Here is a 15038-nt window from a genome sequence, read left to right as displayed (position 1 = left end):
CTTTAAATAAGCCAGGGCATCTACTTCACCACTTCATCTTCACTCCTGGGCAGCTTGTACTAGATCCCAATAATCCATTGAATAAGGAGGTGGCTCCTGTTCTTAAAACAGCTTACTATTGGCAGAATTCAACCAATTAAGATGCTCACACTTTTAAGAGATCTAGAAAACCTGCCGAGACTTTGGCCATCGATCCTTTGCAGGAAACTACCCAAAGTATGGTCTGAGAATAATACAAGGCCATCTTAGCAGCCATATCACCTTGCAACTCACAACTGGCAACCCACTGAAGCTAAGCAGGTGTGAGCCTGGTCAGTACCTGGATGGGAGACCTCCTGGGAAAAACTAAGGTTGGTGCTGGTAGAGGTGTTAGTGGGGCCAGCAGGGGGCGCTCACCCTGCGGTCCATGTGGGTCCTAATGCCCCAGTATAGTGACAGGGACACTATACTGTAAACAGGTGTCGTCCTTCGGATGAGACGTAAAACCGAGGGCCTGACACTCTGTGGTCATTAAAAATCCCAGGGTGTTTCTAGAAAAGTGTAGGGGTGTAACCCCGGCGTCCTGGCCAAATTTCCCATTGGCCCTTACCAATCATGGCCTCCTAATAATCCTCCTCTATGAATTGGCTACATTACTCTGCTCTCCTCCCTACTGATAGCTGATGTGTGGTGAACGTTCTAGTGGACTATGGCTGCCATCGCATCATCCAGTTGGATGCTGCACATTGGTGGTGGTGGATGGGAGTCCCCATTACCTGTAAAGCGATTTGAGTGGAGTGTCCAGAAAAGCGCTATACTGTATAAGTGTAAGCAATTATTATAATAATTATTATTATCTAGTGTTCCACAATGCAATGTTCTGAATGTTTTCAGGTGAAAATGTTCAGGTGAACATTCAGGTGTGAATGTTTTATAGCATTATAGTAGGTGGAACTGAGACATGAAATTTCACAAGGCACTTAATAGTAGGAGAAAAAGTAGAATTATTTCTCAACGTCTGAGATGATGAAAAGTCGATAAAGCAATTCTGGCATCATTCCAAATGGTCCAAACCTTTTTACCAATTGGTTTATAAATTCTCATGTTTTTTAGCGAACTATTTTTCAATATTAAAAAAAACAAGAGTCTGTAAGCAATGGGCAATACTTAGCAGCAGCATCCTGTAGCAGTTTTTGTTCATTAGTTTCCTGCCAGACACCAATTCATGTAACAAGCAACCGCAGACTGTCTTAAAAACATTTATGATGGGTTCAAATTGGGCACTGCAAATTAATTTAATCTACAATGCCTGAGACCATGAATGATTGAGAAAGATAACCCAGGCTCTCAGTTAACCAGACTTGCCACACAGTATATTGTTTTCATACACACGTACAGGAGTTTATCCTGGTAAAAAGCAGGGAATGGCTAATCAAGGGAAATGTAAGAGCAAATCAGGACAGCCTTGTCACTCAGTCTATCTCACAGCAATCTCACCTGTGCTTGGAGTAGCCATGAGGGAGATTTTCAGTCTTTTGTTTTTCCAGTCCATCAGTTTTATGCTATAGCCATGTTCTGGTTCTCTTTTAAGTGCCAATGTAAAACAAACACACTAATCTGGCCTGTGACTCTGAATGCAGTTCAATCAAACTATCTGAGCAATTAAGCAGCATAAAACGGATATTAATCCATAGATTTAACTGATAACATACCATTTGTCCCATCCACAGTACTGAGTATTACAGCAGCTCACAGAAAAATTTCTACCAGAACGGTACAGAAGATTACTGTGAAAAGGACTTGCTTAGCATAGCTGTTGTCTGAATGTATACTGTAGCACATGTCCATGCCAGCAGGAATCCTTGCACATGCAAGCCTTGTTTCTGCCATCAACACCAATGTGACAACAACTGTGTTCCTTTTTTATCCAGCTATGAATCTTCAATGGAATCTTTAGGATGGAAAGGATTATTTACGACATAAGAAGAAAAAAAAGAAAAAAAGAGGAAAAAAAAGATTAACTTTTTCATCACACTTGAGCCTGACTGAGAATGAATGAGTCACATCTGACCAGGCCACAGGCTAATGACTCTCCTCATAACTCCACATGTGCACTGCGGCAAAGCTGGAGCAGTGGGCTGGGGTGAGGAGCCCGAGTCCAGGGCAATGGCCAAGAGGCTGGAACGGCTCACAGGCTCCAGCCCTGGCTGGGAAACAAACAGCTCGCAGCTCAGGAGACCCAGCCTGATAGAGAGCTTCTTTGATCGCACTGCTGCATGCTTTGGATTTGACTCCATCATTGGGGTGTTCCTTTTGTACTGTGCAGTATGTGGGCTGCATGAGTGCCTCTGACCGGCTTGCCTTGCTTTCACAAAGATAGACCGCACATATATAAAATATATATTGACCCTTTAGGCATAGTAGGCATAATAATGCAACAAATTAGAAGCTCAATCATTTACAGTAATTGCGTTTTTAATGCCTCTCAGTATGCAATGGATCAGTGGAAGATGAATCTTGAGATCAGTATCAGAATACACAGTCAATTAAGTAATGAAGCGAACACTGCACAGCACACATCCTTAAAGCACCGTATGGAGTTCATAACCTGATCAGCTATGAAGTCAACAATGAGTCCAGCCTCGTCCAAAATTTGTAATAGCCGTGTTTTTTTTCCTTCAGGGTGGTCGTTGTACTGCTGTGCTTGCTCCTGTCATTTCCAGGCAGTTGTATTTTAGCACAATGGCAAGGCCTGTAAGTTGTCCTTTGAGGGATCCTTTAAGTAACAAGGATAAATGTCACTTCATAAAAACAACCTCTTACAATTGTTCCATCAGAACACTTCTTGTTATGGAACACAGTGCTGGGAGATGATGCCACCTGCTACAGCATTTAACCAGCAATGGCCTGGAAAGAAACATAATATCCTTTGACTTTTGTTTTCCCCACAGCAGTGAAGCCTACAATGGAAAGATCTATTAAATACGATGTGCAATTAAAAACATTTTCTATATTTTGTGAGACTTTGTGTTTGACTCCTCCACAGACTCCCCTCTTTTCATTGTCATCTTGTAGCTTACCAGTGCTGGGTCCAGCTCTTCATTGAGCAGGGCCTCGTTCTTGATGAGCGCCACTCTCTGTGCGAATCGACACGTGGAGATGGACTCCTGAAACAGAGAGACGATGCCACGCTCCAACAGCAGCTCAGGGATTGCAAGGCTGGCCCGATGGGGAAAAAGACTTCCTAAATCATTCTGGATGGATTAATCAAGGAGTCTTGTGGACAGTCTGGTGCAAGATTATCATCATCCATTCAGTCACATAATATTTAGAAGGAGACACAATAAAGTGCTTATGTGACATCTAGAAGAGACATCTTGTCTGAATGAGATCGAGCAGTGTTTCTCAAACCTTGTCTTGCAGGACCCGTGTCTTCCATTCTACTTTTTTTAGTTTTTTAATTGTTATCCCAACTGAACTTTGTTGTTTTATTTAACTCATCAAGCCATTAAATCAAACTGTGCACTTGTACCATTTTGGTTCTTAAATAGTAGAAGGAGGTCAGAAGTTAGCATGAAACCTGTACCAGGTGCTGGGTGTCAGCCCCACTCTCCCTCTTGTTTCAATGACGTGGTTGAATGTGACCAATAGGCTCAAGCAACACTAGGAAAGCTTATCATTACACTGTTTGTGTCATTTCCATCTAATAAGTTAAAAGAGTGGTTCATAGAGCTATCGAGCAACAACGATAAAATAGAGAACTTCTTACAACTTTATTTCCTGAAAATGATATACATAAAGAAGATTTGTGAGACTGTCCAGTTTACGAATCAACAGGTTTAATTAAGCATGGATTTTTATTATTAAGTTATTATTAAGGTAATTATAAGCTTAATTGATTAAGAAATACTCCAGGGCAACAACTGGGAAACAGTGCTATAAAAGGAATCAAGCATTTAAACTAAGATGGTAACAAGCAAGGAAAAAATCCAAATTTACCACAACACACATCATTGTACTGTACATTGATGTTCTCTTTTCCCCATCTATAGCAAAAATTAGTAAAGATGCATTTGTCAGCTTGTCACAGAGATTAAAGAGACTTACCTGAAATCCTTACTCCTACTCTGAAAAACCCATCCTTTTAACCAGTATTATTTTTAGACAAACCACACTCATCCTGTAAATGTCTACATGAATAACCCAAAGGGTCTAGCAAAACTAAAAAAAGCAGGACAGGCTTGGATTAAAGCTCAGACCATTCTCTAATATCCCTCCAGAAAAATAGTTCTTCTTTTCTTCTACGATATCTCAGAACCCTTCAGCTTTCCAAATAGAAATCACAGAGGTGAAGTTACAAACTTCTGCACTCAAAAGGAACTACTTTTTTGATAAATGTAAAACAAAATGTGGTGAAGTAATGCAGGCTTGGGGCACAAAGGTAAAAGAGTGCACTGCCCCAGCACAGGTCCTCAGAGGACAGACGCCGGAGAGACAGGACTCACGTCAATGTTCCGCTTGTCCACGGACAGCGTCGCGATCATCGTAGTCATGCAATTTCCACCCAGGCTGTCCCGCAGCACTGAGGTCATCATGGAGTTGCGGTAGGGGATGTGTGAGCGATTCTTTTCCGAAAGAGCAATGATCACCTGTGGAGAAATATGGCATAGAGCTCCTGTTAAATTTTAGGTAGAAAATAACAGATTTGCACTACATGAGACTCTCTTAGAGAAGGGTGAAATGAACTACAGTATTTGGTTACAAAAAATGCAAAAAAACAGAAATTAAAAAACAGAATTTCATAACTTCTAAGATGTACCTTAGCATTACACAAAAGCAATATATCACCAATACAGCTTGGAGAACTGTGTAGTACAGTATGAGAGGTGAAATAGACAGCTCCACTCCCTAGGTTACATCTGTACTCAGTAGTAAAGATAGAAGTAAAAGCCACAGTAGCTATTTTCTAGGGAGGCCAGATTCACAAAAATTTCTAAATTCATAATCTGTTACATCAAACGCATATTTTTATGTTGAACTGATGAAAACAGGCATCAGACATCAGAGAACAGAGCACATGCTCTTTGTGTTGAAGACAGTCATCAGATGAGGAGAATCTCCAGAGGCTGTGTGGCAGCCTCTGAGTGCTAATGAAGACCGGCAGCTGGAGGAGGGTCTGGTCGGCCGATCCAGTACCTGCTCCAGGTAGTGTAGAGACAGGTTGATATACTTGGCTTCAGTGAGGAGCTGACCCCCCACTCCAGTCTTGGACACCCTCTCCGAGCCAGCCAGGTCCACCAGGTGCAGCTTGGAGCGGCAGACCGTGGCAGAGCCGGGCTCCCGGCTGGACAAGTGAACGGTGAAGATGCAGTGAGAGCGAGTGGACGCTTGGTTCATCGGGGTCTAATGGAGGCAGAGATGCACAGGCTGGTCAAGCAGAAGAACAGCATTAACACTATAGTCAATAGTTCATTACACACTCACAATTCACTCCCTTATCAGAACAGCCTAAAGGTTTTCGATACAAATGTCCTAATTCCCTGTAAAAACCTATAGGTCATCACCTTCAGGCTGTTTTCATACAGGCTGATTGCCCACAAATATTCTTGCAGGCAGATAAAAAATGTTCTCTTTGATCCCTCTCTGTAAGTTCATGGCTATAAAGCCTCCTTAAAAAACAGTTACATTCTTTTCTTACGTGCAAACCACCTGAGATAGAATGTACATTTTTTGAGGGGGGAAAAGTAAAATGTTTCAAATTAAAACAGTAAAGCTGAAATGCATACGAACTGTATCCATCTTGGTGGCTGACTGCTTTAGAGATATAATTTAACAATATGGAACAAAGACGTCAGCTCAGGATGCTACATTGCAGAAATCAGAGCTGGTTTAGAGGACTGAGGTGTGAGGAGAAATGATGATGGATACGAAGGATGATGATTCAGATTATGACAGCACTTCTCAGCCACAAAGCCATGGATGGTGTAAGGTAAAACATGACAGAGGTTACAAGCAAGAAGAGGCCATTGAGACCATTTAGTCAATTAAGAAGTTAGTAGTTAATTGGATCAGTGATCCAGCTGTTTCTTGAAAGAAATGAGGTTATCGGCTTCAACAGCATGGCTGGGTAGCATGTTCTGCAAACCCACAAGCCTTTGAATAAAGAAGTGCCTCCTTTTTTTTTCTTGGTTTGAAATGCATTTTCCACATGAAAACACTACAGCGTCAGCAATACAATATGCTATCCTCTGTTGTGTACAAAAAAAGGCGAACGCTGCCATCAAAGACGTATGTTGTTTACAAATAAAGTCAGCCCCACAAACAAACCAGTGACCACACAAGACGAGGGAATCGCCCCATGGGCTGTGCAGGATCAGTGCGATATGAGCTCTGGCCAAGGCCGTCCATGGTAACAATGGCAGTGCTGTGCTCAGGGGTTAGGGGACCACAGCTGTCCAGCACACGGGGGAAGGAAAAAAAGGACGCACACGTGGGTGGCAAAAAGTAGCAAACAAGGGAAACAGATCAAAGGCGTGAGACGCATGGCTAACTTCCTGTCCAGCAATAAACTCCCCCTGGAAAACGCCTTAAAGCCTCCTTCCTTTATGTCATATTCCCCATTTGGACTAGATGTGTCATCTTTCAAGTCCAACATATGGTTATAATTGATTTTGAAAAAAAGTATTTTTTCTACTCCAATTGTCCAAACATTTAGCGAAATACCGTTCTGGGAGAAATCTGGCATTCTGATGCTCAATTACAACAAGCTAATTATACACCCGCTCCTTGGAAAAGCAGCAGGGATTATTGATGGATAACTATCCCCAGAAAGGAATAGCACAGAATCAGTATGTGCTGACCTCTCCTAGAAAACAATTTGGCCACCCAAAACTGGCTGCAGCACCAGGCCCAGAATGGAAAGCACACTTCTCAAATCACGCCCGAGCTTAAAGGAAGGTTTTTAAGCCTCCAGGATGTCCAAGAGAAGCTGTGGTGTGTCCCAGTAACACAGAGCAGGCCTCATTTAGATCTGCATTTTAAGCATAGGTGTAAGATAATTCGTCTTAATTCCATACAGACCTGAATGCTGATACAAAATAACTTTAATCTACATCTGGCAAGCTAGTGTGGTGTGGTGTTAGACATAAAGAGCTTTTGCTTTAGGTCTGTCATAGACGGTCGGGACTATTGCTTAGATAATGACACAGAAGTGCTGTAAAATAACAGACAATTCCATTGTGTTTGGTAGTGCCTATGTCAATAATAATTTTAGTTATTATCAACATTTTACTAAATCAATGTGTTTTGAAAACTCTTCAGGAGAGAAATATAAATAAAATAACATACCAGTGAAATGCAAGGTATTCCAGCAACATGATGAACTGATACCAAATCTTGAACCATTTTATAAAGTTCAATAGCTCACAAAGACTACACAGTCTGACAAAAGGTTTTATATTTCTGAACAGCCTGTCAGAAGCCAGGGGACTCAGAAGATCCCTTAGGTCATGATGCTCACTGACTGCCACATGCAAACAAGTGCAGTGTTTTGAAAAGTTAAACTGAGCCATGAGCTGAACTCACCAGCCTTGGTGGTTCAATTCTGTTAAAAAGCCTGAGCACAGTTGTGTCACGGAGAAGCCCTTTTCACTGAGGGTAGCAGCTCTACTCCTCTCTGCCTTCTGCCAACATGCCTCGTGCTCTCACCTCGGCAATCATCCGATTGGTGTCACCCAGGAAAAGCAAATTGAGAGCCTCCTCTTCACTGGCTGACTGCTGGATTGACAGGTTCTTCAGGTGAATGTTCTGCTCTGGGTCCTCCATGATGGTCACTTTCCTGCACCAACCAAGCACAGACAGACACTTCATCTCAAAACAGAAAACAGACAAAGCACGCCGACTACAAAGAGATAACTGCATCTTGTAACAGCTGGGGTCTGTGTCTGCTCTTCATCATGCACTGATCTACCTACTAAGGACTGTTTAGGCACATTTCAACATTTTGAAACATTTCTTAACTAACGAGATGAGCAGAGAGGGTGAATTTCTGTGTGCTATAGGAGTTGAAAGGATGCAGCTGAAGGTGGGTCTTTTGAAAAACCAACGCTGTAGCACAGAAACAGGTGAATGAAAGGCTAAAGAAGCAAGCAAATCAAAAGTCACTAACAGGCTTAGGTGAAAAGAAAACAGAAACTAAGGTACCCCAAGGCCACTGGTGGGTACCACTGGTCTAGATCACGCCTTTCAACAGAAGAACAGAAAGGGTTATTTTTGACAGGGTTTCTACACTCCTTCCCAAACAACTTAGTTCTCAAGTTTTCCCACAGTGGTTTGGGGTAACATGATATCCACAAAGAATTAGACGCATATTACAGTTATTTAAATATAATTCATGGGGAAGCTGTCCAGTTATCCTTATTTGTGCTGTAAAGGACAAGGCCAGCATAGCTTGTTCAACAGATGACTCTCCCAGAGACAATGAAGTCATCCTTTGTGAATCACAGCAACACAAAGGTCATTAACCATTTCAGTGGTATCACAGTGCACACTGCTCCTCTATCCTTAACGGGTGTGTCGCAGTGCCACAGCCGTCATTTTCACTTGCTCTCGCCAGAAAGGGCTCAGCGAAGGTGAAATTAAGGGCTTTACACTGCCAGGAATCTCATCCATGCTGCGGCACTAACTCCCACACACACAGACCAGCCAGGGATTTGTGCTTGTTTACTTATGGGATAATAATACTGTTTTATTGCCATTTCAAATAGGCCTGTCATTACACACACACACATAGTTACTGAATCATACTGTCACTAAGAGAAATGTAAAAATATATTGAAAGAAAACACAAAATCCATAAATACAGCAATCCCATAAAAGGTAGATCATGATCAGTTACATGTCCTGAGCCAATCTCAGGATGTCTGCACTCAGACCTGAAGGTGCTGAGACAGGACCCCACCATCTAAAAGCTGTTCTGCTGATCTGCTGATCAACCACTGATAGAACTTACATTAGGTCCTCGGTGAAATATACAGTATGGACCACGAAGCACAAACTTTCATATTTGCAAGCCAGAGGGACTTCAAGCCCATTACTTTTGTATTTTATGTATTGCTGTATTTTTTAATCTGTCTAAATCTAAATTGTTAATTTAAATATGCAAAACAAATGCCCCCCCCCCCCCCACACACACACACACACCATACAAAATAATCTGATCACAAAAAGAATTATTAGATGTTTCCAATATGAGATATGACACACTGTCAAAATAAAAATACTAACTTGGAAATTCTGGACTTGACCTCCCTGAGTAGTGACACTATCCTGGCAGTATTGACATGTGGACCTAATCAGCCTCTGGAGAGACTGCTGTGGGATGTTCTGATGCTCCTGTATCAGCATCTACCAGCTGGGAAATTAATCAGCCCCAGTTGTCTCCAGCTGATGGCATTGCTAAGTTTGTTCTTTGAAATTCTCTAAGATTTCTATATTTCTCAGGAAAGGAGAAAAGGCTGGCCATAGACAGTCGGGTACTGTCCTCCTGGAAAGTCAGCACTAGAATAGCTTAGAGGAACCAAGGACTTGGTCAATGAATCATTGGGCAGGAAGGTTGCCCTCAATCTGCACCAAAGTTGTTCTTGTGTGGTGTTATTATCACAATACCAACACCAGCTGATGGGCTTGAACAACGCAACAAAAAGCAGGGTTGTCCAGAGCAAAATGGCATTCATCAGTGAATAAAACAGTCCGTAACTCTTTGTCACCACCTCAGGTTTTCTTTGTCTCACAAAAACAGGTGAACTCAGAGCACCCTTCAAGCACACAGATCATTTTGATGCGGACAGTGAACTATAGTTATTCTGCTAAAGGACTAATTATATATTCCTGGAATTTCTCATACTGTAGCCATTGGAGACTGAAAAAAAAAAGCAAATCAAAGCATTGTGCCAGTCCTGAGCTGTCATGGTGCCACTTTACTTCCCAGACCCTATCCTGACAGATGGTTTCCTGATTTCCCTGGATTAGTCAGATGACTGTGGACCTACCTCACACCAACAATGCAATCTGCATTACTCAAGCAGGGTATGTTTGTATCATTCCCTGTTCCTTTATATAATTAAAGCCATGTCTGTTTGAATTAATGTTACAGATTTCTAATAATCTTATTTTAACAATTTTAACTCAACTGAAATACCATAAACTGAGCATTTGGTGTATTTAGAAAATCACAAGACTTTAGCTCAGTATTTTGTTATGTCAAAGAACAATACTATTCAATCTGCACTAATTAAAATGAAATAAAAACCACATTCAGCATGTGTACAGTGAGCTAACGATGCAAAAATGCTTTTTTTTCAGTGCATCAGTATAACAATTAAACTGATTCATTTAATCAGAAACATTTTAAAAGTATTTATGAGACTAAAATGAATAGATTAAGATGTACAGTATATGGTTGATTTGAGAACTTTAGTGGGTGCTTTGGCCTTTCATAAGAAAAAGAAAAGAAAGTTGGAGCAAAATCTTCATGAGTGATATAAATATTAAATTGACCAAACCCATAATGTAAATTAACACCATTACAATATTTGGAAAAGGTCATCAAGTCGTCAGGCAGAATCAGGCAACTATGCATTAAGCCACTGTAATGGGAGAGACTTAAGCTATATGTTAGAGAGAAAAAAAGTGCTGCTCCACAACCACAAGCCCCCCGACAGACATAAAAAGGGTACTTCAGTTTTCCTGTCAGAGAGAGACAGAAAGAGAAAACGCTGGTCGTCTCCAGTGGTTTGTCTTTGTGGCAACTTCTCCTCAAAACAAGAATCAGAACCACGTGGTCAACAAGTATTGTCTATTTTCAGCAGTGTGTAATTTGGAGGGAAGAGAAAAGGAGACAGCCTTGATTCAAGGCCTTGGAGATTAAAACAGAGATGGAGAGAAATGTAGAGGCGGAGAGAGAAAGACACAAAGATATTGATGGAGGGAGAGAAAAAGACAGGTAGGCCATAATCTCACAAAAGCTGTCCTTATCTGCCACAGCCTGTGAGACCTCCTGCATCGAGGGACATGAAATCGAGGGAAAGAAATCGAGGGACATGAGACTTCAGGCCTTTCAGGCCTCCTGATAAAAAGATAAAATGTGCCTCACAGGAGGAACAACATCACACAAAGGGTTGTGGGAGTTTGGAACAAGCTACCCAGCCATGTTGTTGAGACCAATACTGTCACTTCTTTCAAGAAACAGATAAATAACATCCTTGGGTCAATTAGATACTTACTAGCAAATGTTCTTGACGAGCCAAATAGCCTCATCTCATGTAACTGTTCTTATGTGGTTAAGCCATCTCTAACTAAATTCAAACCCAGTCTGGTTCTGACTGTGGCCGGGAGTCTTCAGCGGGCAGACAAAACTGGATAATGTTCCCCAGCAAAGTGGGGGGGTTTGGGGCTATAAGGCCACTGGAACCTCTTTCTCTAGCAGGATTGCCTGCCATCAGATGGGAGCCATCCCTACCATCACCCTGGGAAATTCAGATTTCAACATCTCTTCAATGACAAACAGTGATTTCAAGATGTTTGGTGCAACAGTAAAAAAAAAAGCTTTATGAAGCCACTATAAGAGTTTATTGGTTTAATCATGGCAATCCTCTTCCAAACACTACCAGAACAGCTATGTTTCTGTGGGGTTTATTAGTTTAAGTGTCTTGGAGGGTGGTGTCAAGGTTGAGGTTTTAAGGATTTGAAAAGAAATCTTGCGGGAAGTTTGCAGACTAGTGAAATTAGACATTGCATGTGGGTTCACCAGAAGCTGGTGCTGGTTAGATTTCTGCTCCAACATGTTAAAGGAGACTTTTGGTTTGAATAACTCTCGTTTGGTTAAGAACTAGTCAATTGGCTAGACCTCCTAACTAAAATGATGGTTAGAGACAGAGAGAATCGATTGAACATTCACCTGCAGTCTCCTGGAGCAGCAAAGCCTAGAACTGTAGAAGAAAGCTCCAGCTAAAACACCACACTTAAAACTCATGTAGCTGGAAAACCACAAGAGCTGTGAGCGATGGGTGAAAGGTTGCCTTAGAGCTCAAGCCTGTGACAAACAGGAACTGCTACACTCCACTGATTGACCAACAACATCCACTAGAGTTTCAAATGACAGTAAAACCTGAAAGATTTGATGCTGCTCAATGTAAAAAAAGAGTCTACAACATACAAACAAGTATTGAAATGATAACTGAACCAAGTGACAGTCACCATGGCTCAGCCCACAATTTGCATTTTCCCTCAAAAAAGCAACACTTATGTAAGTCCAGCTGGAATGCATACTGTTACCACTGCCACTAAAGAAAACAGTGCACATATCTTGAGTCAACGACAAGTACTCTTTGCTTTCAGTGAGCCTTCAGGGCCTGACCACACCAACAACACCCATCAATTACAGCTCAAGTGCTGTGGTCAAAACTAGACACCTTGGAACTTGGGAGGTGCCATGTGTGATCACTCAACCAAACCAAGACTGTCGCAGCTCTTCAGCCACCAAGTCACACGCGTTTCTTGTTTACAACATTCCAAGGTGATAAAGTAAAGAAAGAAAGTTAATTTATTGCGAGACAGCTCCCATTTTTACAATCCTTAATCACTACTAAAAGCTGCAAAAAGCTGCTTTCCTTAGGGTTTTTTTTACGGTCAGTCTTCCTTTTATCAATGCTCATGGTGGTTTTCCAGAGATCATCGGCCAGGTTTTGAAGACAATAAGTATCATTACAAGAAACAGAGATCTTAGAGCCATTGTCATCTTGTGAAGCCAAAGATGTTCATTTATCCAGTGATGAACTGTGAATAAATTTAGCAAAATTAAGTACTGTACAAGCAAGTTCAAGACTAAAGGTTTATTTCTTCCAGCCTGTCTTTCACTTAATCCCCAGAAAGTATCTGATTACTCTTTGTTGGGCTGATTCCAGAGCAGCAATATCTTTTTTATAACATAGCGACCACAACTGTACACAATATCCTAAATGATCACTTTTAGACCAATGTCATTTCCATGGTGCAAATTGTTCAGTGACAGACCATTCCAGGCAATATAATAATTGTATACAATAAAAAAAACAGTTTATTGATTAATGCATCAATGATGCTATTCCTGTGTCACCTGCCAAGATGGCTATTGAGTTCCAGACAAAGTTCTAAGATGTAAACCACAAAGACAAAACCCAGGCTAGCCAAAAGAAGGCAAACTTAAGAAAAGAACTAAAAATACAAACCACCTTTCACAGCAGGGAGCAATTGCCAAAGTCTAATTTCATCACCTGTTCACAACATGCCTGAACCACAGCAAGACACCAGGCTCTGAAGAGGAGCACATCAGAATAACTGCCTATCAGCTAAGAACACTGCTGGAAATTTCTCCATGTGGGTTTCTGGGTAATTGATAAGCTCTTTTTTTCATTTTGAAGTTTTTCATTCACCATAAATAAATGTTCATCATGGTAACTGAAGTTACTTTTTACGTTTCGTGCAAATAGGGTACAGTGGCGAGCTCTCCTTTTAATCCTAAAAGCATTTAGAGTCTAGTTTCCTTGGAAATACACACTCACGGCAAGTCTTCCAGGCGGGCTGCCTCGTGCCGGGGGTCCAGGAGGTCATAGCCACAATCGTTGTAGATTTCAAGGTAGGAGATGTAGGCAGTATAGACTTTACTGCTGTCCTGGTTAAAGGAAGAAGAGAGAGAACAGGGCTGTGGCACACTTCTGCTCAATAGTGCCCCAGCAGCTCATGGCTGCCCCAGCTTCGCTCCCTTACAACTGGATTTCTGGATTTTGGAAAGGGTTTATTAAGGCAGTTCAGTTCAAGTGTTCTAGTGTGCCAGTCTTTTAGTGTTCAGTTCTAATACCATTATTACCGTTCATCTAATACAACTCTGAAGATGGTGGTTACTAGTTCCCAGTCTAAATGTCTTACTAAATTTATTAAACAATTCAATTAATGACAGTCTAATTAGGTATGTCACACACCAAACAGAATGCACACTGAACAGAAGAGATGTTACAAACATGGGGGACTTTCACAGAAATCTGGCTGTAAATTGCTTATAGCTAACGTAAAACTTTGCAAGAATTAGTACTGGAGATTTAAAGACACAGGCAGCACAACAGCACAGTGGTTAGCCTTGTTGCCTCACAGTGCAGGGGCCCTGGGTTCAGTTCCTGACCTGAAGTGCTATCTGTGTGGAGTTTGTATGTTCTCTCTGTATTTGCCTGGGTTTCTGCCAGGTGCTCCTGTTTCCTCCCACAGTCCAAGACATATTGGTAGATTAATTGGCTTTTGGGCAATTTGACCCTGGTTTAAGTGCGTGTCTTCCCTGCATTGGACTGTCGTGTCCAGGGTGTATCCTGCCTTGTGCTCATTGATTGCTGGGATTGGCTCTAGCTCCTCCACCACCCTTTATTGGCTAAAGTAGTGAGAAGATGGATGGATTTTAAGACACTTCGCTGTTCATTATTTCTTTAATCCATAAGGCATACACAAGACATCCCTTTTGCAGCAGATAGCTTCAAGTTAATGTCAGTATGTGTACAAGATAACACAACACACAATTCAAGCTAAGAATGGGAACTTCGAAGACAATTAAAATAGGAGCTTGTTCTCTTATAGCCTGTATTTTAAGATTATAGCAAGGTCTTGACATTTGCTAGGGTTCGGTGCAAAGAACTGTAGCAGATAGCCAAATTCACATGTAACCAGGTCAAACCCTATACCGTTACATAATGTAATACAGTATAAAATATATATGGTAAAGACACATATGTCACCCTTCCTTACATGATAATGAAAATATTAATGTATAGGCTTTAATTTGAACTAAATTAGATTTAGATGAACTAAAACAAAAACATTTAATCACAAACTTCCCTGCTCCATGATTAGCACACCGCACTGTAACAAAAAGGACAATAAAACTGTCAGTGAGCCTGTAAAGTCATCTCTAGCCTGTCATTCCCCAAACCGCCAACACAGAACCAAGAGCATTCATTACAAGATGAAAAAAGACCATGTTG

General features: G+C 41.4%; 1 protein-coding gene across 6 annotated transcripts in view; it reads right to left on the bottom strand.

Annotated features, from left to right (window-relative positions):
• Window positions 1-15038, bottom strand: part of kif6 (kinesin family member 6) — a 122899-nt gene that overhangs the window by 90005 nt on the left and 17856 nt on the right. For 4 of the 6 annotated variants that reach the window (XM_088626074.1, XM_088626075.1, XM_088626077.1 and 1 more), the window contains 5 exons: window positions 13578-13687; window positions 7687-7816; window positions 5176-5382; window positions 4485-4628; window positions 3060-3146 (listed from right to left, as the gene is read on the bottom strand). In XM_088626074.1, coding sequence (XP_088482200.1) covers window positions 3060-3146; window positions 4485-4628; window positions 5176-5382; window positions 7687-7816; window positions 13578-13687 — 678 coding nt within the window. Of the gene's footprint in view, window positions 1-3059; window positions 3147-4484; window positions 4629-5175; window positions 5383-7686; window positions 7817-13573; window positions 13688-15038 lie in introns of all 6 variants that reach the window. The other 2 variants (XM_088626076.1, XM_088626078.1) reach the window with 1 other exon arrangement.

This window comes from Lepisosteus platostomus, chromosome 3 (assembly GCF_059453375.1).
Source record: "Lepisosteus platostomus isolate fLepPlt1 chromosome 3, fLepPlt1.hap1, whole genome shotgun sequence".
Lineage (NCBI taxonomy): Eukaryota > Metazoa > Chordata > Actinopteri > Semionotiformes > Lepisosteidae > Lepisosteus > Lepisosteus platostomus.
Note: the sequence above shows the minus strand (reverse complement) of the source record. Positions and strands in the feature narration are given on the sequence as shown.